Source organism: Canis aureus, chromosome 11 (assembly GCF_053574225.1).
Source record: "Canis aureus isolate CA01 chromosome 11, VMU_Caureus_v.1.0, whole genome shotgun sequence".
NCBI classification, from domain to species: domain Eukaryota; kingdom Metazoa; phylum Chordata; class Mammalia; order Carnivora; family Canidae; genus Canis; species Canis aureus.
This window is the reverse complement of record NC_135621.1, coordinates 13,094,923-13,120,012: the sequence shown is the minus strand read 5'-3', so window position 1 is coordinate 13,120,012 and position 25,090 is coordinate 13,094,923. Positions and strand designations below refer to the sequence as shown.

Below are 25,090 nucleotides of genomic sequence, written 5' to 3'. Positions count from 1 at the left end.
CTCGCTGCCACCTCCCCACCAAGCGGCACATCCCGGTCCGCTGTCTCCCAGCTGGCTTCTAGGAGGTCTCCTGGTCTCGGGGTCTCCCTCATCAGTTTCAAAACAAAGGGGTTGTGTGACAACACCCAGAACACACTCCCTCTTGCCCAGACGAGATTCCCGCCACGGCCTGCAAGGTGTTCCACGGCCCCAGGCCAGCCTTCCTCTCTGGGCTCAGGTCGGCGTATCTCCCCTCCCCGAAGCAGCCTCTCTACTCCATCCTGTTCGCAGTTCGACTCATCACAGTTCCTCCAACCGCTGGGCCTTTGCACGTGCTATTCCTTCTAACCAGAACGTGATCCCCTTCCTTCACTTGTCGAATGTCCCTAGATCCATCAGAGCTCAGCTTGGTCATCTTTTCTTTATGGACACCTTCGCTAACAACCAATCCTGGGCCAGATTCTTGGTGCAGGCTCTGGAGAACTGTTTTTAGCATTTATCTGAATTTGTCATCATAAACTCACTTTGTTTTTATTTAATTAATGTCTATCTTTTCTGCTAGCTGGATGTTTAAGATCATAAGGAATACAGTAGTTTGGGCTCAAAAGGACCATCTTCGCACTGTGCCTACTGGAGTACCTGGCATAATAAACTGTTCAATAATCTTTCGCAGACTGAATGAAATTATCATTGTATGCCTGAGCTCAGGAAGGAATGGAAGAGATCGGGAACAGGAATGCAAGTCAGCTATCTAATAAATCTGGTCTCCGTTCTCTGGCCATTCTGTACATCCATTCACCCAACAGCTGTTTACTGACGGAGTCCATGTGGAATGCCTGATTAATGCTGTCGCTTTTAAATAAATTAAAAATATGGAAGATTAAGACCTAAAAAATGGCAAGGTTTAAAAAGCATTTACAAAAATGTAACAGGAGAAAGCTTGCTTTATTTCAGAGGCAGATTTCTGCTTTGTGTTACTTGTTTTTAAGATTTTTTTTTTTAAAGATTTTATTTATCTTAGAGAGAGACAGAGGTGAGCACAATTGGAGGCGGGGCAGAGGGCGAGAATCCCAAGCAGACTCCTTGCTGAGCACAGAGCAGGATGTAGGGCTCAGTTCCTAATCTCAAGCAGGCTCCATGCCCAGTGTGGAGCCTGATGTAGGGCTCGATCTCACAGCCCTGGGCTGAAATCGAGAGTTGGACACTTAACGGACTGAGCCACCTAGGTGCCCCATTTTATCTTTTTAAAGATTTTATTTTTTTAAGTAATCTCTACACCCAACATGGGGCTCGGACCCACAACCCAAAGATCAAGAGTCACATGCTTGGGCAACTGAGCCAGCCAGGTGCCCCTGTGCCACTTTAAAATAACATGAGAATTTTGTTTTATTAGATTCTGCCTTTTTGGGAGCTGGACAGGCCAGCATTACCGCTGCAAATACACACAGATGCTATCCTTTCACTGGTTCTAAGAAGCTCGGACACACAACATGAAAGTTAAAATATCAGGTTCTCTTTATTTGTAACAGGTAAAAACTGAAGTTCGGCCATTTAACATAGAATTAAGAACAGATATGGTTACGTCTGTAACAAGAGGACGGTGGGTGTTCATCCCCAGCACTGTGTTTCTGGCTTGTTTCTGTGGTTGGGCCTGGTCATTTCCCCAGGAATTGCCTTTCAATGGGAAGATCATCTTCAGGGCAAAAAAAGTTTATCAGACTCTAGTTCCAGTAGTAGAGATTGCATTCACTTATTTATACACATCCACTTGCCCTATCTTGCTCCAACCTTCTTACTGTGGTCCTATTGGCATCCGTCATTTATTATACCTCCCGAGTATTTACAGTTAAGAATTTCCACATGGCACAAATCAACTCAGCGGTCCGCGTACAGAAGTCACACAATCCTCAATGCACGGAAATACTTTTCTCCAGCTTTGGGGGAATAATTGTACGTTCATTTAAACACACACGGCGAACCTTTCTTAGACAAACATAATGCCTGAGGCCCATGTGGCAAGACAGATTGCTTCATAATTCTTAGCACAGTAAGATGTATCTTTAGAAACTGAGACAAACCAAAGAATATTTAAAAACAAAAAACAGAAAATCACACATGCGAGTCGCACGACAATTGACCAATACATTGAAATTTTGTCAGAACGGCTCTTCAGTGAGGTTTCTCATTTCAAACAGGCCGGGGGGGCGGGGGGGGATCCTAAAAGGTATGTTTTTTTAATCCATGTGGCTGTCCTCTTGAGTTGTTTTTTCACTTAGAGTTTATAAGTAATACTTTTAAAAGAATTATTACAAGAGAGATCATCTGTCTCTGTCAATTTATTGTGAGAAGTTATCAACAGCAGCTTTCAGTGCTCCACCGTCGGGAGCACTGAGAAGCTGGAAGGCAGAGACACACTTTGCAAGGAAATGTGCTCCCTCACCTAATTTTTAAAAGTCATCCCTTTTAAAACTAATGGAATGGGATAAATATTGACTATTTTTCTACTGCTCTTTAAAACCTTTTTTCTGATTTTCACTAAGTTTCTGCTTACTGTTTGGATAGTATTTGCCCTGATGTGCTGCACGAAAATTTCCCTCGGCCCACTTAGAAAGCTCAGATGGTTCACTACAAATCCCTGAATGCCAAAGAGCACTCCACAGATACCTCCAATGAGGGAGGTAGGGGGTGACAGCAGAGAGGTGCTGCTAAGAAATCACCAACAGGAAATGCTCAAAAAGCCGGAGAAGGGGACAAGACACCTGCTCTACTCCATTCACAGCCTTCTCTGTGTTCTTTTTAAATCAGATTTTATTTATTTATTAAAGATTTTATTTATTCATGAGAGACACAGAGAGAGAGAGGCAGAGACACAGGCAGAGGGAGAAGCAGGCTCCATGCAGGGAGCCTGACGTGGGACTCGATCCTGGGTCTCCAGGATCAGGCCCTGGGCCGAAGGCAGGCACTAAACTGCTAAGCCACCTGGGCTGCCTAGCCTTCTCTTTGAAACATGGAGCAATTTTTGTTTTTTTAATGTCGTATCCAGTTTCTAGAGGTCCCTGAGAGCTCAGAAACATGAGTGTACCTATAACAACTGTAGTCTTCTGGAGAACGTGTAACTTCTAGTATCAATTTTCTACTGGAAATATGGTGCTTTAAAAAAAAAAAAAAAAGAAATATGGTGCTTTTAGAATTGGATTTGGTCTTCCGGGCTTTTTTCCTACACCCTGCTTTCCATAAATGACATTTCATTTCTGTAAGTGCAAGAAGCAAGAAGTTATACTAAACCAGCTAAAACAGAAATGCCAGATTTAAATTCTGGCTTGAACGCTTTGGCTGAAATAACAAAAGAGCTCACCCTGGGGGCCACCTACCAGCAAGGCAAGGAGTCCTCCCTGGCCTTCCTTAGCGGGGTATGAACACTTACAAACCACGACATATTTTGGAGGATGGTGATATGGAGTCCTTTGTCACTTACAGAACTTTAATTTCATGTATTTCATTTGGTCATAACCAAACCATCCTCTAGGCTTCACATAATCCATCTTTGCAAAGAAGCACGAGCCACTGTTTGAGAGGGACTCTAAATGAGAAAGTCATGTTCGCGGATAGTTTCCTTTGTGTTACTCCTTGCACACCATCATCCAACGAATTCTATGATATGACTTCTTCTTCCTTCTTTGAAAGTAACTTGCACACTTAACGCTTTTCTTCTTCTTGGGGGTGGCTTTCTCTTCTCCACCAAAACCCAACTAAGGACGCTGTACCAATTTACTCTTACTTCCTTCCTGTTCACTGAGTTTAAAATGGGTATAGGCGAGGATGCCAAATAACGTGCACAAGATGCCAAGACCCTGATTAACTGACAGTGGATCTTTAAATAAAACATATCCTCCAAACAAAGTGATGCAGAACTTGAAGTGTCCAAACATGTTATAGCTGAGGTTTTTGGCTAAGGATCCAAAAAAAAAGAGAAAAAAACAAAACAAAACCAAACCCAACAAGCTAGACTGTGAGGTCCACACACTCCCACACATGGAGAAGGGAAGCAAGCCAGATGTCATACTCTCGCACACCCACGAGGCCTTCCCGAGGCTTCCAGTACTGCGGGAAGCACACACCCAATCTGCCCCCGCCCCTCCCCCATGGAGGAAAGAAGAACCTCAGTCCGGCTGGATCCTCGTTTTCTCAGTGGGAGGGACAGGAAACCGCCTCAACTACCTTCTGTCTCCGCCCCCCGCCCCCCAAGAAGAGCTAAGCGGGGCGGGGTTATGCTCCAGGGCTGGACGGAGAAGATGCTCTGCGGCGATTAACCAACCACCTGCCCTCCCGGGCTACCTCCAGTACAGTCCCTTGGCAGCCGGGCCGCGCAGCACCCACCAACCGCGGGCTCCAGGCAAGCGCCCCAGGGCACCCCCCGCCCCCCAGGACACCCCTCCAACCGCCCAGGGCGTGCCCCTCGCCCTCTAGGGCGCCCCCTGGCCCCCAGGGAGCCCCCCAACCGCCCAGGGCATGCCCCTCGCCTCCCACGATGCCTCCACCCCCCAGGGCACCCCCCACCCCCAGGGCATTCCCGGGGCACGCCCCCCGCCCCCCAGGGTGCCTCTACCCCCCAGGAGACCCCCGCCCCCAGGGCACCCCCCGTGGCACGCCCCCCGCCCCCCAGGGTGCCTCTACCCCCCAGGAGACCCCCCGCCCCCAGGGCACCCCCCGGGGCACGCCCCCCGCCCCCCAGGGCGCCTCCGCTTGGGAGGGCGACGGGGAAGGGGCGAGCGAGGCCGAGCACCCACGAGCACCCACGACACGCCCGGCTGCGCCCCCTTCCCTCCACCGCGGCCCGCGCAGCCCCCCCGCCCCCCAGCTCCGCCGCGTCCCGCCCCCAGGCTCCGGGCCCCGCAGCCCCGCGCACCGCGCACAGCTGAACGCCCGGCGCTCCTTCAGGGGCTCTTCCCATACTTGACGTAGGTGGGCTTTTTTCCAAATAAATTATGACGTCACTGCTTTCCCGGGGTCCGATGGGCGCCCGGCCCCTCCTCCGCTGACGTTGACTGGAAACGGCTCCGGCTCCAGGTGTCCGCGGCCCCGCCACGCGCCGACCCGCCCACCCGCACCTGGACGCCCACCTGCGCCTCGACGCCGCGGGGACGCGGCTGCCGGGCCGCCAGGAGGGCAGGGAACGGGGCCGTGACCACGGGGACGGGCGCCCCCCGGAGACCACGGGGACGCGACCCCCGAGGACCCGGCCCCGGGGCGCCCGCCCGCCACCGCCCGCCCGCCCGCGCTCGCGGCGCCCTTCCCGTAGCTCACGGTCCCTGGAAGAGGCTCATCCTCGAGGGAAGGGAAATTCGAGGCAAAAAGCAAAAACCCCACAGTATATTATATAGAACCCAAAAGGAGCAGCGCATACCCGGTATTCCCAGCTCCCCTGGCTCCTCTCTCCGCTCCCCACGGCGCCCCCCGGCCTGCCAGCCGCAGTCCCCCGGCGCCCCCGCCCTCCTCCCGGGCCTGCTCACCCCACCCCGGGGACCCCGGCTGTCTCTGGAACCCCCGCCAACCTCCTCCGGGACGTCCCGCCGCCGGGGCCACCTCCCCGGCCCTGCACCCGGGAGCCACCCCGTTTCCTCTCCCTTCCCTACGGCCCACGAGCCAGCGCTGCCCGCAAGGCCCGAGGGCGCGCCCGGACCCCGACGGCGCCTCGCGGTACCCAGGCCATGCTCTCCTCGGGGGTGCCTTCTTCTCCCCCCTCTTCTGGGGCAGGGGTCTCTGCCAGGGTGACTGTGCCACCAACAAGGTCCAATACCTTCCCTGCTGTCCTGATCCGGAGAAGGGGCGCCCGGGGCCGCGGGGATGCTCTGAGCATCCTCTGGGGTGCGGGCAGGCCTCTGCCCAGGGGGCCGCCCAGCCCGCGAGGTCCACAGCGCTGAGGCTGAAGGACGCTGCCTCCGCCCGTTCTCAACCCTGCGGCCCGGACTGACCCCAGTGCCACACAGGTGACATCACCTTGTTTCCCGCTGCAGGCACGGCCCCCCCATCTCACCCAGAGGAATGGCCGGAGGTAGGGGGGAGCCTGGCCGGCCAGTGCCCCAACCGCTCAGAACCCCACGATCTCCACCCTGCACTCGTCCTGCTGCAGCACAAGCCTCCCTTGCTCCTCGGGGCCTCACCACTGTGCCTCCTGCCAGGACCGCCCTTCGTGCCAACCTGCAGGGGGGCAGCTTCATTTCCTCCAGGTCCTCACTCAGAAGCCCCCTTGCTGTGGATGCCCTCCTGGTCACCCCCTCTCAAGTTTCCACCCAGTCCCCGACATTTCCTATCCGCTTTCCTGCTTCGCTTTTCCTCCTCGGCGCTCCACGCTACCTAACACTGCATATTTTAACTTTTTTCTTGTTTCTAGTCTCTCACCAGCACTGCAACTTGCTGAGACCTGTGGGAGCAAGGGTTTTTGCCTGTGGTTCCCCAGTGTATCTCCAGCGCCCCGCGTACAGTGGAGAGTCCTCACGTAAATACCTGTTAAGTCAACGCATGGCTTATAGTGGGTGTTCAATATTTGTTGAGTGAATGAATGTTCTTAATCAGGGCACGTCACTGGATGCCTTGATTCCACAGCATGGTGCACAAGCTCTGAGACTACCGCCTGGGTTCAAATCTGGACGCTACACGGCTCTGCCATGTGACCGAAGTGCTTTACTTAACCTCTCGGCACCTCCACTAACTCCTCTGTAAAACAAAATGATAGAATTTACCTCACGGAGCTGCTCTGAGGGTTTGATGCCTAACACACCTTAGGTGTTTGCTTCCAACAGTGCCTGGTGCAAAATAAACGTTTATTAAGTGTTGGTTTGTTAAAAAAATAAACACACCTTAGGTGTTTGCTTCCAACAGTGCCTGGTGCAAAATAAACGTTTATTAAGTGTTGGTTTGTTAAAAAAATAAATATTATAATTGTTGTTGGTACTTGTTGATAGTTGGCAAATATGCTGCTTTTTTACGGTGGCTGACATCTCGGAGTTCACTCATTTAAGTAAATCAGCACACTCTGATATAACGTTGCTAAATCACCTCTCTCATTTGGGGAAATCCTTCTCTGCCTTTGCTTAAGAGTGGAGGCAGAGCGAAACAAGAAGAGAAACAGAATAACAAGCAAAAATGTAAAAAATGATTCAGACCTTTAAGGCCTGATTTCATTTCTTGATTAGAAGTAATACTGAGAAAAACAGGCACGGCCATACCCAAATAAGTACAAAAACATTATCTGAAAGTCAGACTTGAAAGTCTGAAATTGTCTTCTGTTTTCGGACTAGCTGTACCTCTCCTGTATCACCATGGAGACTGAGAAGCATCCGCTCCATTATCCACTCAACAAGTATCTATTTAACTCCACTGTGTGCCAGGATCGGTGTTCCGTGTTGATTTCGACAAGGGAAAAGATCGCTTACTGCATACGAGACTAAAAAAGCATTCATGAGACAGAAAACGAACCCATTTCCCTGGCTCACGTTTAACTTTCCATAGAGTCGAGTGTGGGAAGATAGAGGAAAAGACTGAAGATCAGCCAACGTACTCCATTTAGGCCACAAAATTAGGTAAGTGCAAGACTCCCAGAAGGAAATGCATGTGACAGAGTTTGGGAAGATACAAAAGACTGCATTTGTGAGTTACTAGGAAAAGGATACGTGACTGGTGACGTGTTCCCAATGATCCAATAAATTGATAAGTTCACCATGAAAGCTATCACTCCAGAGAGCAGCACCATAAGCTACGAACAAACCCAAAGAATCATTAATGTGAAGCAGTTGCGATCAGTATGGTCATCAAGTAAAAATACATTTCCTTAGGCATTCCTAAAAACTTAAATAACAACGCTTAAGAACAAGAGTTTCAAAGTTTCAATTTGGGGGACAGCAGGAATTGAGGGTAAAAGAACAGAATGAATAGTATTCAGGAATGTCATTTTGTCTACAAAATGCAATGGAATATTCTCCAATAATATCCTGGTATCAGAGACTGAATTTTCAGGTTCATTTTTCTTATCTATCTGAAGAAAAATTATTTTGTGATAATTTTCTAATTATAAAAGTAATGCATAGTCCATAAAGACAGATCAGAAAATAAAGGTAATAAGCAAAAAGAATATAAGGACTCTTTAAAATCCTAATCACCCATCGCCGTTAATACCGTTGCACAATTCCTTCCAGATGTTTTTCTATGAATTGCTCATATTTATTCTTACTTAAATTACATCATTGGGCATTCACTGGGTATCTATAAAGCTAGGCCACACCTTTGGAGGAACAGAGTGGAATCTTGTCCTCAAAGAGCTTCAAAACCACTTGAGGACATACTAAAAATCATGATAACCACAGCTTGCACGTACATAGTACTTATTACATGCCAAGAACTGTCTGAAATGTTTTATGTACATTAACTTATTTAATCCTCACAAACACCCATGAGGTAGTAAAATATTATCTTTTTTTTTTTTTTTTTTTTTAACAGATGAGCAGAGACAAAAAGCAATTTGCCTTAGATCACACAGCTGTAAGGGGTACGGCTGAGATTTAAGCACAGGGTAGCCTAATTCTAGAGTCCCTGATCGTAACCCACTCTGATAGAGTACCTCTTAACCACGTGAGCCAGAGTGAGGTCAGGAATTGCATACAAGTCTTGAGCACTGCCTTGAGAACAGGCAAGCACACAACAGGTTTTTTTTTTTTTTTTTTTTATCAATCTCTAGGCAGGAAATGTTATTTGGGGCTCGGGTTAGGGAATGTTTGGATCTTCGATGTATGCACAGGTTAAAGAGAGAAGGAGGAGTGGGGTTGTCAGGAAAGGAAACAGTAGGAGCCTAACCATGGAGGCAGGAAAGCACATGGCGTGTGCATGGGTCACGGGGAAACCGACTTGGCTGAGGATGGAGGACAAAGTGGCTGGTCCACTGCAAGCGCACTCTGTCCAAACCTTCCCTGCTGTTTTACTTAAAAATTTATAAAGTCATTTCCTACTTCTAAGTAAGAGAATTTAGATAAAATATCAGTTATGATTTGAATTATTAAGAAATTTAAATTCCGGGGGCACCTGGGTGGCTCAGTCAGCGAAGTGGGGGTCTGCTGCTCCCTCTCCCTCTGCCCCTCCCTCTGCTCACTCACTCTCTCTCTCAAATAAATATTTTTCTTTAAAAAGAAAAAAATTTGGGATCCCTGGGTGGCGCAGCGGTTTGGCGCCTGCCTTTGGCTCAGGGCGCGATCCTGGAGACCCGGGATCGAATCCCACATCGGGCTCCCGGTGCATGGAGCCTGCTTCTCCCTCTGCCTATGTCTCTGCCTCTCTCTGTGACTATCATAAATAAATAAAAAAAATTTAAAAAAAAGAAATACATTAGTCTTTAAAAAAATAAGAAAAAAAGAAAAAAATTTAAATTCTAAAGAATTAAAGAAAATGTATCACATTTGAAGATTCTGTCTGGAAGGTTTTATCACAGCTTTTAGATTATCGAAGTCAGAGGAGGGCTAAAGGAGCTGATTTGTGTCCCACTTAGGTAAAAACAGTAATACCTTGTTTGTTTTACAACAGTGAGGTCCTTTATATTTTCAACTAACATACCTTTGTTCATTAAAGACGTAAAAAACTAGGGGCACCTGGGGGGCTCAGCAGCTGAGCAGCTGCCTTCAGCTCAGGGTGTGATCCTGGGGTCCTCGGATCGGGTCCCACAGCGGGTTCCCTGCAGGGAGCCCGCTTCTCCCTCTGCCTGTGTCTCTGCCTCTCTCTGTGTCTCTCATGGATAAATAAAACCTCTTAAAAAAAGACTTAAAAAACTGATTTCTACAAATATACCATTGTTAATTTTATTGAATTGTTAGAATGCTACTCGCGTACTTCTTGACGACTCGGCACTGAAACCCAATTACATGCTCTACTTTGAGGCATGATGCCCTCTAGGGACATTAAGGAACAAAGGTGACTTTTTCTTATTCAGTGGCCTCAGACTGCAATGTTCTTAGTTCCTCTGAATTTTGGGGGGGCCTTCCTGGTGCTTTTCTCTTTTTTGAATTTATCGCATAAAGCTCTCTCCTTCTAGTGTAAAGCATCTAATAAGCTAAAGCGTTTGAAGACTGAGTAAACAAGACAGCTAGAACTTTTGTAACATTAAGAGGAAATATTATGAGAGTCAGTCAAGTGGTTTCTACTGTGGAAAAAAAGTTATATACCCCAGTAGCTGAATCTGAAGCGGCCAGCATTCGGCTCAGAGGCGGCACCACAGAGAACTTCAGAATCTAGGGGTTTTGGAGGCAGCAGGCCTGGACTCGTGCTCTGGCTCTGCTCCCTGGCTCTGGGGTCTTAATTCTGTCCCTCAGTCTCCTCCTCCTGGATCCTATTAAATATAAAGATAATAATGGTATCCACCTAATAAAGTCGTTATGAGGATTAAATTAAAGTCAACACTGGCAAAGTGTTGGAGTCGTTCTTGGAATGGAGTAAGAATTATGTAAGTCTGAAAAACTGACACCACCAAGAAACAGTCCTCTTCTATGGACTGTGTTCCAAAGGCTAAAGTTGTGGGAAGCAGAAATTCCTTCCCTAAGTAGGCGGATTATACTTTGTAACTTAAAAAGTCCCCAAAGTACACTTCCCTTTGATCTGGCAATTCTATGCTCAGGACTCCATTTGAAAGGAAAGAAAAGTACAGCTCCGGAGGGCATCCGCATTAGGATGTTTACTGCAACACTGTTCACAGGGGTGGAGAACCAGATCTATTACACGGACACCGAACAGAAGGTGTCGGTGAGATTTTCATGAGATTTTTTTTTCATGAGATTTTAAGCGAGAAAAGCAAGATGCAGAAAATTATGTATGTTCTGATCCCACTTTTGTTGAAGAAACAAATGTTTAATTTACATACATACACGTGTATGTGTGTGCATGGTTCATGTGGATTCGGATAGCACGGAGAAAAAAAAAAAACACAAGAACACACACTAGAATGACTTACCTCCAGGGGCAGAGACAGGGGAATGAAATGTTGAATGTGTGGTGGGGGGGGGGGCGGGGGACCCGTGATGAAAACAGTATATATATGATTCCACGTATATAAAATCGCGTGCACGCACACACACACACACACACACACACGCTGTGCCTCAGTCTCTTCATCTAAAAAACAATCCATAGCTTGCCTCCCTTAAAGGGTAATTATGAAGATTAAATGTGAGACTGGATCTGAGATCGTGCTCTGAAAACTAAAAATTGCACCAAGAGTGGAGGGATGATTCTCTTTTTATTTTTCTAAAGATAATTTTTTTAAGACGCTTATTTATTTATTTATTTGAGAGAGAGAGAGAAAGAGAGACAGAGCACAAGCAGGAGGAGGGGCAGGCTCCTCGCTGAGCAGGGAGCCCGACACCGGGCCCGATCCCAGGACCCTGGGATCATGACCTGAGCCCAAGGCCGACGCTTCACCCACAGAGCCTCCCTGGGGGCCCCGACTCTCTTGTTTCTTAGACCGCAAAGCAACGAGGACTTACCAAGGCAGAAGCTGACCAGGGCCCAAATATCCCTCCTTCTCCCAACAACGGCTCAAAGAAGGGCACGACGACCAGCAGCATGGCGGAGGACATGGGGGCCTGGTAGTACAGCAGCTGCATCGAGTTCACTTGCAATTCATGCTGTTTGGCTCCTACCCACTGAAAACAAGGAAACAAGACAAGTTAGGTAGGAAAAAAAAAATTGCATCAGGGGTAAACAAAAGATATGACCCTAGTCACAAGGGTGGGAATGTGGGGCAGGGTTGGCAGAAGAGGACAGGCCTAATTATTCTACAAGACTCTAGAGATCAATTTTTTAAAAAAGATCAATAATATATATGAATGTCCTTTAAGCACCTTGGATGAAAGGAGCTTTATAAACTCAATGTATGACCATCTATTTTCCTCTCAGTTATAAAGAAAGAGAAAACCACCACCACCTCTGCTCCTTGCTGACCGTAGGAAATGGGGCCGGTCAGTGCATTCACACCTGGGCCCACAGGTACCTGGGATCTCGGGCAAAGGGGATGGGGATGGGAATTTAGGTGGTGAGCAGGAGCAGAGATGCGGGCCAGATTTCATTTCTTTCTAAAACTGCCCCCCCTCCAAAAAACAGAAGGTACAGGGTGGGCAGGGCCGACTAAGTGGGGGGGGGAGCCTCAGCTATCCCAGGAGGCTGCCCACGGCGGCCAGACCAGCGTGAGGCCTTTCATTCACCTTGGAAAACCCGATGGATGGCAGAGGCATTTTCTTCTTCATGAGTCATTTTTCCGTGGATAATCCTCCCCCAACACACTCGAAGAAATCTGATAACCACAAATCATTCAGAGGGCGCCTGGGTAGCTCAGCCTGTTAAGCACCCAACCCTTGATCTCGGCTCAGGTCAGGATCTCAGGGTGGTGGGATCGAGCCCAGGTCCAGCGCCCCCCACCCCCCAGCCTGCTTGCCCCCGCCCCGCTCATGCTCTTTCTCTCTCTAAAATAAACAAATAAAATCTTTTTTAAAAATTAAAAAAAAGGCGGACACCTGGGTGGCTCAGCGATTGGGCGCCTGCCTTGGAGGGCGTGACCCCAGGGCACGGATGAGTCCCACATCGGGCTCCCTGCATGGAGCCTGCTTCTCCCTCTGCCTGGGTCTCTGCCTCTCTCTCTCTGTGTCTCTCATTTATAAATAAATAAAATCTTTTTTTAAAAAATCAATTAAAAACTTAAAAAGACTATTCACGAACACCGCCAAACCTCAAGTCCCATCAGTTCTCAACATGTTCTTCAAATTTGACCAGAAAGGTGGCTTTGAAGAGCTGGGCGGGGCAGCGGAGCAGGATGGGGCGGCAGCAGGGCGGGTAACTAGGTGCCCCCGCCACGGACAGGGACGGGGTGGGGGGGCGCCCCAGGCTGCCCACCCACCCCCCCGCACCCCCGCAGCTGCGCATCTCCCACGGGGAACCGCCTGGAAGGGGGCTGGTGCCGGGGCAGCGGCTGCCCCCCGGCTCTGCAGGGGCTCGGGCAGGAGGTGCCCCATCACCGACCCTGGCTTACTGTTTCCAAGGTCGACGCCTGGCCTTTTTTTTCTTTTAGCTCCGTGACTGACGTCATGCCCCCCCCCCCCCCCGCCACCCGGGGCGCCCACCCACCATCTGGGGTGCCCAGCTGATGCCTGGGGCACCCACCTGCCGTCCGGGCACCTTCATCCCAAACTTCTCCAGGGACTGTTCAAACCCGACTCAGTTCTCACTCCCCCAAATTCGCTCCGGCAGTGTTGCTCCCATAACGAGGCACCAGCTCCCCAAAGGACCGGCCCCCCCCTAACTTTCCTCCCTCCACGTTTGGCCCATCCCACTAATTCCTTCTCTGAAAGATTTCTGGGCTCTGTTTTTTGTTTTTGTTTTTTTGTTTTTTTAAGTTTTATCTATTTGAGAGCGCGCAGGAGCAGGGGGAGCAGGAGCAGTGGGCTCCCTGCTGAGCTAGACCCCAGTACTCCTACCTGAACACACACACACACCCCGCCCCAGGCTGCGCGCTCCTGGCCCAATGCTGTCTCCTACCTCAGTGCCCCTCCCAGGTGCTCCCCCTCCACCCTTCTCCAGGTCTCACTCACCCCTCCCTACACGGGTTCATCTGGGGCCTATCCCGTCCCCAGCCCTCTCCTGGGCCTGCACAATGAGGAGCCCAGTCCTTGGCATGATCAGGACTGCGCCACCAGGTCTCACCCTCTCCAAGCCTCGGCCGCCACGAAGCAACTAGATCTCACCAGATAAATCAAGTTCTCCCCAAACGCCCTGTGCTTTCTCACATCCCTGCACACAGGCCTCTGCTGTATTTCTCCGCACGGCAAATTCCTGTGGGCCCTTCCATTAAAACAGACTTTTCCACAGTCTTACCCTCCACCCCCCCTATGGAACCGCCGCTCTCCGGTGTTCCTCAAACCTTCCTCATCCCCTGAGCTATACTGCTTGTGCTCAGCATCTTCGTGTGTTTCTACAAAGCTGGATTGTAACTGGTTTCCATCTTCATATCTTCAAGGCCGAGCACCAAGCGGAAGAAATGTCTGCTGAATGAATGAATGAATGAATGAATGAATAACTGAGTCAACCGACCTTCTACAATTAAACACCTAATACTGGCTCACTCATCTTTTAACTCTTTCTAATGCCCTAGCAGTATGAGAAGTAACTGAGAAATTACACCTGGATACAATGGGAAAATACAACTTTTTAAAAATGAACTTTTGGGGGACTATACCTATTCCTTAACAGTACTTTTATTGTTTACTAATAATAGAAAACTGCCTATCAGTTTGTCCACAATCATTCCTTGGCCAATCCTACTTCGAATAGGAACCTGAGGGATACAGAATCCTTTGATTCTAATGTATAGCAATTTTGAGACTTGTGGGAACAAAAATGCTCATATTGGCAAGGACCGTGAATACTCTGAAATGAAATTATGTGGAAGGGACACAAGAAATTCTGATGTTCCGATAAAACTTTTTGCTAGTCTTTTTTTTTTTTTTTTTTTACTTTTTGCTAGTCTTAATCAACATTTAATCCCTACTGGGCCAAACAAAAAAAGTCTGTTTAGCAAAAAAGACAACTAGGAATGTTCACTTACTATATCTAGTAAGAAAATCTAAACCCACTGAAATACACCTAAGTACAACCTTAAAGCACAAAGCTGAGCTTCCTCTGATTACTCTCTGCAGTAATGAAGAGATTTTCTTCAAGAGAATCTCTTGGAGCCAAATGACAGCACTGAGTGGGTGCTCCGACCTTTCATGACACCGGTCTCTTATTTACGCTGCTTCTTGACACTTAAAAATGTACTCAACCCCAGAATGTTTACATAACAATGTTTCTTTTCTTTTTTTTCTTTTTTCTTTTTTTTAGATTTTATTTATCTATTCATGAGAGACACAGAGAGAGGCAGAGACACAGGCAGAGGGAGAAGCAGGCTCCCTGAAGGGGGCCCCATGCAGGACCCCGGGATCATGCCCTGAGCCGAAGGCAGATGCTGAACCACTGAGCCACCCAGCTGTCCCTACATAACAATGTTTCTGAAGCGATCAGTACTAGAGAAAGTTTCAGATGCTAAGGCTGTATTATTAAACTCATAACATTCATAACAAGAAACCCTTAGTTTATAAGCTAGATATTTGTGAAAAAAGGAAAATTGGTTACACATTTTGGCTGACTTCCCAAGCAGGCACACCCAGAATTTCCAGTCCAAGGTTTTCAGTATAGAGAAAATACTGTCTCACTGCACCCTACACCGAGTTATTTTTTCCCACTCTGTAAGAAACAAAAAAACCATACTCGTAGAGATTTTATGGTAATGAGGTAAGTGGATCCATGCACAAATTTTTAATGAGTGCTTGCAATCGGCAAGGCACTGTGCTACTACAGCGCAAGAAGTGAAATACCCATCGCTGTACAATATGTGTAGAGAGAAATCACTGGAAGCTGACACAGAAGTTGTAATAGCAGCGTATTTTCTGAGGCAAAGGTTTATAAATCTGAAATTCTCCTTTGCGCGTTCAAATTTTGGAAATGCACTCGCTCCTTCACAGCCATCTTATAGTTAAAGAGTAAATCATAAATTTAACCAATGATCTCGGGCTCAAGTACAAAGTCTTAGAACTCATTCTGTAAAGATTTCCCAGATAATAATAATATAGCATTACTCCAAACTCAGACTGGGAAGCATGGGCATTTTACACTTACAACAGGTAGGGAGGTATTTGGTGAGCATCACACACCCACGTTTCTCTGTCTCCTTTCTTCTCTGCACCTTGAGTCAGACAATTTACGCAATTACGCTTTCTTCCCAACAGTCTATTGTCTCTATACTGTATTTTCTAAACCTTGGGACACAGCTTCAAAATTTATGAAATCTGCTAAAAAGGCACATAGAGAGAGAGAGAGAGAGAAAAAAAAAAAAAGAAATTACCAACCACTTGATAAAGGGATGTAACTAAAACACCAAGAGCAGCAAACACCATTCCAAGGAAATTAAACTTCACATCGTAATAAGAATTTAGGATTACACCTAAGGTTATAGGAATCTGTAAAGAAAAAGAGGCAAATGTTGTTCAGATTCAATTCATGAAACATAAATTTAGCATTCCTTTCATATTGTCTTACAAGGTCAATCATAAAAACATCACTGGGAAATATGAACCTCTATAAATGGGGTGTCCCCTCCCCATTTGAAAGACACTGTTAAATCAATCTCCTTAAAGTAAAAATACGTTAATTCTCTATGTTCATGTCTAATTTTATTTAAAATTCTGGGTAAAATACTGAGCCAGGGCATTGCAATTGGCAACAAATGCATAGGCCCTGCAAGCACAGCCTCTTCTAAATAAACCTACAGGCATGAAACGTGTAACAGAAGCATGAAGAACTTAAGTGCTGCAAATCTTAACTACTCTTAAGTTCTGGGGTGCTAAAATGATCACCTCCCTTTACTGAAAGGCAGGAGAAGACCCCTACAGTATGTGGCTGCAGATCCCTTCGGAGAAGTGATTTCACGCTGAACCGTCACCGAGGACCCTACAGGAGTGCAATTCCCCCGGGCCAAAGGAGGGCCGGTTTTCGGGTTTTCTGCAGCTCTTCCGAGCCGCTGAACTGCGGAACGCGACGCAGCCTTCTCTTCTTACCGGCGGCACTTAGGGTCTCCGGCAAACCGGAGATGCTAAAGCTCACGCAGGCGCTCCCTCCGGGGCCGAGCCCGACAGGAGGGCCGGGAGGGCGGGTTTCCACCTCGCCCCCCAGTAAGTCCCAAGTTAAAACGTGGTCACGGGCGATGACGCTCTTGGGGACCTGGAGACGACGGGCAAGAGCGGGGCGCGGGCCTCGAGGCTGCAAGCTCCCGGGGAGGGGGGCTCCCGGCTGCAAGTTCCCGGGGCGGGGGGGGGGGGGGCGGCTCGCGGCTGCAAGCCCCCGGGGAGGCCGCCGGGCCGCGCTGGGCCGGCAGGGGGCGCCGTGCGGGGCTGGAGCTACTCACCAGCGTGAGCTGCACTTTGGCAGAGAAGGTTTTGTGGTAGCAGAGGCTCTGGATGACTAGGATGACCGGCGTGGTCATGGCCTTGGCCAGCTGGTACGTGCCTACGGTGTTGTTCTGCAGAGACAGGTTGGTGAAGACCACGAAGCCGCAGAAGCTGAGCGCCAGGAGGACGAGCTTGGAGGGCGGCAGACTTTTGGGGGCGAAGACGTCCAGCTTCTGGCAGACGTACAGGCCCAGCCAGGTGACCACGAAGTGCACCAGCGTCAGGCTCATGTTGGGGAAGCCGTGGTGCACGTAGATCCATTTGTTGAGGAACACGATGCAAATGGACACCAGCAGGTTGAGCAGGAGCCCAGCGGCGATGCGCCCGTGGCCCCGCATGCGGTCCGCAAGCCACGCCATGGCCCCGCCCGCCGCGGCCCTGCAGCCCCGGGTCCGGCCCGCGTCCCGCCGCCGCCGCCGCCGCCGCCGCCGCGACCCCTCCCGCCGCCCCGCGCCGCCCCGCGCCGCCCCGGAGAGTCCGCGCGCCCCGCGCCCCGCGCCCCGGGCGAGCGCAGCCTCGGCGGCACCGGCCCCGCCCCCCAGCGCCCCGCGGCGCCGCGGCACGTCAGCGCCCGCCCCTAGCCCGGCCCCCCGGCTCGCCGCCCCCGGGGTGGGGGGGGGAACCTGCGCAGGCGCGTGGGCGCGGGGCCTGGGCTCTGCGTGCGCGCCCCGAGCGTCCGTGCGCCGCGGGCCCCGTGCTCGGCCGCCGGCGGCTCCCGGGGCGGGGCGGGCGGGGCGCGGGGTTCCTCCCGGGGCGGGGCGGGGCGGGGCGGGGCGGGGCGGGGCGGATCCTCCCGGGTCCCGGGCGCCTCTGGGGACGGGGCCTGCTCCCGGGTCGGCGGACCTGCTCCGGGTCCGGGGCTCCTCCCGGGTCCAAGGCTCCTCCCGGGTCCGGGGCGGATCCTCCCGGGTCCGGGCCTGCTCCCGGGTCGGCGGACCTGCTCCCGGGTGGGCGGACCTGCTCCGGGGTCCGGGGCTCCTCCCGGGTCCGGGCCTGCTCCCGGGTGGGCGGACCTGCTCCGGGGTCCGGGGCTCCTCCGGGGTCCGGGGCTCCTCCGGGGCGCGGGCCGCGGGCCGGGGTGGTTACGTGCGTGCGGAGCAAAGGAGCCCTGGCCGCAGAGGCGGGAAGCGTATTTGCAAAGATTTATTTTGAAAACCTATTTTGGGCAGTGTGATGAACCCTCTATCCCCATGGTTAGTACACTAGTCGGATTTTCTTGGTTTTGAATCCATGTTGGGCCTTTTCATCGCTGAAAAATGCCCTTTAGGGGGCGCCTGGGGAGCTCCGCGGTGGAGCGTCTGCCTCGGGCCCAGGGAGTGACCCTCGGGTCGGGGGATGGAGTCCTGCGTCGGGCTCCCCGCAGGGACCCTGCTTCTCCCTGTGCCTGGGTCTCTACCTCTGTGTTTGTGTGCCTGTCATGAATAAATAAAATCTTTTTTAAAAAAAGATTTTAAAATGCCCATTTAACTGCAATGCCTTAATACACTTGGCTAGAGTTGTATAGAATAATCACATTTTAAATTTATCTGTTGTCCTATCACATTCTGAAAATTGGGTCTTGTCTCTTGATTTGTCTATTTTATTGGCCTTTTTCCAAAGGTTACTTCTAGTGATTGTGATTCAAGTTACTTTCATTTCTTGAATAGAATGTTCAGTCCTTTATTTAAAAATAAAAGGACTTAGGGGTGCGTAAGTGGCTCATTGGGTTGAGCCCAACTCTTGGTGTCAGCTCAGGTCATGATCTCGGTGGCAGGATGGAGTCCCTAGGCTGGGGCTCTGTGCCCAGTGACAGAGTCCACTGGAGGTTGTCTCCCTTTCCCTCTCCCTCCCTCTCTGCTTCTCACCCCCTGCTCACTGGGGCATGCTTGCTCTAAAATACATAAAATCTCTGAGAAAATAAATTTAATAAAAGAACTTAGGCTGTGAGTGTCCCCTCTGAGAATAGCTTTATCAACAGTCCTCAGGATAGTGTAATATTCTGTCTTTAATTCCTAAGTCGTTTTAATTTCCTTTTTTTTGTAAGAATTATTCAAATATTGAGCATGTATTATTTTTTCCCAGGCACTAAACTTGGCATCTGGAAGATAGTGGAGGGAAAAACCAGACCAACCCTCTCTCATAGAACTTAATGAGAAATGGTAGTGAACAGTAGTGAACTGTAACAAGTATTTTTGAAGTAACAAAATAGGGTTGTGCGAAAATATAAAAAGACCATCAGATCTAAACCTGGGGAGGAGGAGGTGGTCAAGGAGCTCCCCAAGGAGATGAATCCTTTAAGATTTGAGAATGAGAAGTTAATTAGTCAAAGTCTAAGGACTAGTTTTCCTAACTCGGTCTTCCTGAGAACTTTTTCCTATCCTGCCACCAAATTCTATGGATTCTTACCCTACTGGGTGCCCTTACCACCGCCCGTTTATATTGCCATCCTCCCTTTTGGTTTGGGCCGACAGAACCCTCTAATCAGTGATTTACAATGTTCACCCTCACCTGCTCCCTAATTAAGAGCCGTGGGACCCTGTCTTCATTTAGTCCACTCCATTCATTGTCTTCTTGTGGTTATAGATTTGGACTGATAATCCTAGCGGGAATGATAACCTGTTTTTTATCATTCATCTATGTATCTTGCAGTATTTGAAAATAATTGATATGAAACCTGATATTTGGATTGAAATAGAACAGTATCTAGTGGATTTCAAATGCCTATTGGGTTAGGGTTACTGAGCCTAACCCCATCTTTGCCATCATTAATCCAGTTCTCCTTCCTTCCTTCCTCCCTCCCTCCCTCCCTTCCCTCTCTCCTTCCCTCCCTTCCTTCCTCCCTTCCTTTTTCTTTCTTTTCCCTTCCTCCCTCCCTCCCTTTCTTTCTTTGATTTTGTTATTTGACAGAGCATGTGAACACAAGCAGGAGGAGTGGCAGGCAGAGGGAGAAGCAGGCTCCCTGCTCAGCAGCACTCAATCCAAGACCCTGCAATCATGACCTGAGCCAAAGGCACACATTTAACTAAGTCACCCAGGTGCTCCATTAGTTCAGTTTTCTACTGTTCTGGAACCTGCCACTCTCCAGACTGATTGAATTGGTTAAGCAGTTTTCTCTCCCTCCTTCACAAAGCATAGGGGTCCTAATCCTTACTTGTCCTAAAATGGGATTATAATCCTTCTTCTTATTTACAGACGTTGAAAACAGAGGTTTGTGGCTGTTGCCTTGCAGCTAGAGGGATGAGAGTAAGATTCCAACCCAAATCTTTCTGGCTCCCGGCCCATTTTCCCTCATTTATGTTATGGAAAATCCCAAACTTGTGCAAAGTTAAAATACCCATCACGTGGTTTCACCTGCTGCCATTTTCATGTGTACCTACCTACTTCTTACCCCTCCATTTGATCTTTCAAAAGTAAATTTACATTCACTTAAATGCAGTAATCTAAACTACATTTTTTTGATAAACAGATGCACCCACGTTAACACACACCCCTAAGATACAGTACATTTCCATCACCTCACAAAATGCCCTAGAAAATCCCCACCTTCTCACCCCTAAGAGGAAACCACTGTTTTAATTTTTCTTCATGTTTTTTTTTTTTTAATTTATTTATGATAGTCACAGAGAGAGAGAGAGAGAGAGAGGCAGAGACATAGGCAGAGGGAGAAGCAGGCTCCATACACCGGGAGCCCGACGTGGGATTCGATCCCGGGTCTCCAGGATCGCGCCCTGGGCCAAAGGCAGGCGCTAAACCGCTGCGCCACCCAGGGATCCCTCTTCATGGTTTTAACTGTACTAGAACTTCATATAAGTGGATCATAGTGTATACGTCTGGTGTTTAGGTTCTTTTGGTGAGTAGAGCAGTTCTTTTTTTATATTGCTGAGTACTGTTTCATATGAACATAACAGCTTATTTAGTTATTCTATTGATGGTCATTTGGGTCTTTTCCAGTTTGGGGCCATTATAAATAATGCTGCTATGAATATATTTGCACAGGTATTTTTGTGGGACTTATTTTCATTTCTCTTGAATAAATACAGGAGTGAAATTTCTAGGTTAAAAGGATTGGTGATGGGTAGCCCAGGTGGCTCAACAGTTTAACACTGCCTTCAGCCCAGAGCCTGATCCTGGGGACCCAGGATCGAGTGCCATGTCAGGCTCCCTGTATGGACCCTGCTTCTCCCTCTGCCTGTGTCTCTATGCCCCCCCCCACAACCCGTCTCTCATAAATAAATAAAAATTTAAAAATAAAAAAAGTAAAAGGATTGATTTAAGAAAATCAGAACTTTTCCCAAAAATGGTACCATTTTATATTCCCCCAGCAATATATGTCAGTTGCTCAGGTATGGGGTGCCTGGGTGGCTCAGACAGTTAAGCGTCCAACTCTTATTTTCAGCTCAGGTCATGATTTCAGGGTGTGTTGAGCTCCTCACTAGGCGTGGAGTCTGCTTAAGATTCTCAGTCTCAAAAAAAAAAAAAAAAAAAAGATTCTGTCTCTCCCATCCTCACCCCAACCCCCACATTCTTGCATGTTACCTCTTGGTCTCTAAAAAGAAAGAAAGAAAAGGGCAGCCCGGGTGGCTCAGCGGTTTGGCGCCGCCTTCAGCCCAGGGCGTGATTCTGGAGATCCGGGATCAAGTCCCGTGTCAGACTCCCTGCATGGAGCCTGCTTCTCCCTCTGCCTGTGTCTCTGCCTCTCTCTCTATCTCCGTCTCTCATTAATAAATAAATCTTAAAAAAAAAAAAAGAAAGAAAAAAAGAAAAAAATTCTTACTGATTCATTAACATGCATTTCCATTTCTGGGCCTCGCTCGTACTGATTTCCCAATATGCGGTGCCTCACTCTTCTTGTGCTTTATCTTTGCCCTTGTGAATGCAGTGCACTACTAAAACAGCAGCTCTACTGTTACTTCCTCAGAGACCTCTTACCTGGAAATAGTTTCTTCTTGCACAAATTACTTGCATTTTTTAACAGCATTAAAAAAAATGTATTTCTTGTATTTCCCCTACTAAAAGAGCTGAACTAGATTCCACTCATTTTGTATTTCCCAATTTATTCCGTGCTTACTGTATACCAGACACTGTAAGTCTGCACAAGATCCAACTTACTTTAGTAGCCAGTTTGCTGAATGAGTTAATAAAAGACAAATGTTTTCAAAATAAAACAGTAACATAATATTAGACAAAAGTCTTGCTCCATTTTAACTATAGTATATTTTTAAAATACTAAATTTTATAAGAAATTACCTACCTGGCTTAGAAATCAATCTACTTTCCATCTTTATAATTTTAAGATATCAGAGTACTTATGATCACAGGAGAAAAGTACAGTAACAGGAAATCTAATTTCTTATTACATAAGAGACAATCCTGGGACTTACCAGAACAAAAAAAATTATATTTTTAACACAATTTTATTAATAAACAGGGAAATACTGATATAATACATTAAAATTTCTAAGTATCACCATAATATTTTGAAAAATACAAAATTCAAATGTCTAAATTTTTATTTTTCCCATGACAGTGCAAAAGAAAAAACCCAGTAGTTACAAATATGTATATTTTACAAGAAACTCCATTTATCATAGAAATTAGTGAGATTGCAGAGTGGACGGATTATGACTGAATTTCATATCCTAATGGATCAAGTCCCTGGTCTAGGAGCATTAGAGAGGAATCCCTTAACTTCTGCAACAATTTCCTTAGTTCTTCCTTAGAAAATACCTGATTTTAAGAAAAGAAAAAAAAAAGTTAAGAATTAGAACAAGAGAGACTATGAATTTAGAGTCACTTAACCTGATTAGCTTAATATAAGAAGAGATCTAAGATTTATGTAGCCGAAGGCCAGAATGTTATTAGCATGGTCCAAGAACTTCAAAGCTATTTCTCTGAGCCAGTCTATTTACTTCTAAGTGTTTACAAATATGTACACATTTTCAAAAAAAGAGAGCAAACATTAGAAATGGACCGTTGCTTTGAGAAAATCTAAGAACACCTAAAAAATGTAAACACATCTCACAAAATCAAATATTATCACAGAGCTTATCAAATCACTAAAATTTAAAACAGCAAATGCTCTAGAACTTACCAAATACAGTTTGTGGCGCTCAGAGGATACCATATCTGCTAACTGCAAGCATTCCTGATACTGACCGGTACTGTGCAGTATAGTATGAAGCAGAAAACACAACATTGGCAGACAAAGCTTTCTCAATGAAACCATCTGATGTGTCCTTTCATGGTCTTCTTCAGCATCCTAGAGTCAGACATCAAGTTGTCACTATAACTACTGTTATAAAAAAAAAAAATCAAGTACTGAATCAAAACCAAAATGCAACAGGTAGAAGCTAATGAGGTTTCTCTAAAGCTTATGATGTCCATTAAAAATAAAACAAGGTAGGATTTTAATCATGATAGCTAGAGTCATGGATTTCTTGTAGAACAGCATGAAGGTAAACAAAATATACCACAGAGGAGTACCAGGTCTGACAATGAAAACAAAATGCTCTGAACTTGTATTTCTTATTTATGTCCTTATTTATGTCCTGAATAAAAACATGCTTAAAGCACAAAGAATTAGAGACTAAATACCACTGGAACAGAACTGGGAACAGAAAAGCAGCACTGTTCCCCTGGATGTGTACAGACAGAAATACATCTGAGAGGGCACAGCAAACTGATGGTGCTGATTGATGCTGGGGAGAAGGGTTGGGACGGGGGGAGAGGCACATGGAGAAACAATCACTGCAAACTTTGTTTTTAAGCAATGTGAATTTATCATTCGTTTGTAGAACTTTTCAAAAATGGAAAAGCTAAAAGAACCTATAAATTTGAATAATACAATTAATGAGACAGAACTAACAGATATATGAGGAAAACTTAATGTGGAGAAAACAATTAGCCTTTCTAAGTATATACACATGGGCCTCTCTAAAAACTTACATGGGCGCTAAGAGTACAGGAAAGTACCCGATATATTTTCTTGCAACAGATGTGAAAATTAAAATCATTAAAATAATAAAAAAAAGGACCCAACCTTAGAAGTTATGAAATAATCTTAAAAATAGGGAGGAAATTCAGAGATTTCATAGCATACGACAAAACAGAAAACAAGACAAGCTAAATATCTGGTCTTTAGAAAAGCCTAATAAAATATCTAATTAGTTTTTTTGTAAAGCAGTACCTTGTAAGTTTAGAAGTTTTTTTTTTGTTATGACAATTTTTATTAATCAGTGAAAGTATCTTCATGTGACAGTCTGCAATATTAGGTGGCTAAAGCATTTTTCAAAGGCGTGAAGCAGCCAAATGTAACGTGGTAATTCTCCACCAGCAAGTGACTGCACTAATTAGGCTGACCTAAGTCGGGCTTCCACACGTAGGGAAATAGTACTATCAATCATTTAGTCTTGTTTTGAGATGTAAATATTAAAACGCATGCCTTGTGTTTTCTTAACCTTAAAAGGGAAAGCACTTTCATTTCTTTTCTCAAATAGGCACTCACTACCTTTAGAGGTGGATTTAAAACCGAAGGGCTTATTCATAATTCAAATTAGTTGTTTCCCCCCCGGAGCCTGTTAGGAATGAGAACTGCTTCCTTCTGCCTCACTCATCTGTGCTCCACTGCAGTCTTTACCCTCCGCCGCCCACCCCCCACCCCCGCCCCGTGCTAAAGGGGCAAAGTGCCCCGGGCTCCTAGGGCCGTCACCTGAAAGTACCCACAGGGCTAGTACAGGCATCTCATCTCATGGATGCATTCTGGCACCTGCTTCTTCTTGGTCCTGTTGCTGCCAAATATCAAGGGGGTGTCACGGGTAACCTCTTCTGATAACTAAAATGGATTCCTATACCAGATGCATCCTGAACCGTGCCTCATGGGCCCGGCAAATTGCCGCAAAGAGGAAGTAAATAGCTCTCCACAAGCTAAGCTGTTTTTGTCATCAGAATGAACAGCTCTGAAAAATCCTGTAGATATGTAAAATTAAAACATCCTTCCCATTAGGGCCTGGTATGTGCTGACGGCAGGAGTTGAGCTGCACTGACATTATAGGTATCCATAATATGAAGAC

The 25,090-nt window shown here is 47.3% G+C and overlaps 3 protein-coding genes across 8 annotated transcripts in view; 1 reads left to right on the top strand and 2 right to left on the bottom strand.

The window, feature by feature from the left end:
• Window positions 1-1,476: 1,476 nt before the first annotated feature.
• On the bottom strand, window positions 1,477-17,448 carry SLC35E3 (solute carrier family 35 member E3). 3 transcript variants are annotated; one of them, XM_077913779.1, is made up of 5 exons: window positions 17,000-17,448; window positions 15,945-16,055; window positions 11,496-11,654; window positions 7,650-7,732; window positions 1,477-3,915 (listed from the first exon to the last, which is right to left on the bottom strand). In XM_077913779.1, the coding sequence occupies exons 1-5, from the start codon at window positions 17,399-17,401 to the stop codon at window positions 3,729-3,731; spliced, it is 942 nt and encodes a 313-aa protein (XP_077769905.1). In that variant the 5' UTR covers window positions 17,402-17,448; the 3' UTR covers window positions 1,477-3,728. The 3 variants fall into 3 exon arrangements, with proteins under 3 accessions (XP_077769905.1, XP_077769906.1, XP_077769907.1); XM_077913780.1 differs by lacking the exon at window positions 7,650-7,732 and having other exon boundaries at window positions 1,477-1,672; XM_077913781.1 differs by lacking the exon at window positions 15,945-16,055.
• LOC144323128 (uncharacterized) lies at window positions 4,012-6,930 on the top strand. The gene is made up of 5 exons (XM_077913232.1): window positions 4,012-4,077; window positions 5,047-5,386; window positions 5,994-6,206; window positions 6,371-6,475; window positions 6,583-6,930. The coding sequence occupies exons 1-5, from the start codon at window positions 4,012-4,014 to the stop codon at window positions 6,648-6,650; spliced, it is 792 nt and encodes a 263-aa protein (XP_077769358.1). The 3' UTR covers window positions 6,651-6,930.
• Window positions 17,449-22,055: 4,607 nt separating the features above from the next.
• The window catches only part of NUP107 (nucleoporin 107), a 49,663-nt gene continuing 46,628 nt past the window's right edge, over window positions 22,056-25,090 (bottom strand). For 3 of the 4 annotated variants that reach the window (XM_077913766.1, XM_077913767.1, XM_077913768.1), the window contains exons 27-28: window positions 23,113-23,280; window positions 22,056-22,748 (exon numbers count right to left, since the gene is read on the bottom strand). In XM_077913766.1, the coding sequence (XP_077769892.1) occupies window positions 22,641-22,748; window positions 23,113-23,280 (276 nt within the window). In that variant the 3' untranslated portion in view covers window positions 22,056-22,640. Of the gene's footprint in view, window positions 22,749-23,112; window positions 23,314-25,090 lie in introns of those variants that run through there. The other variant, XM_077913769.1, reaches the window with a different exon arrangement.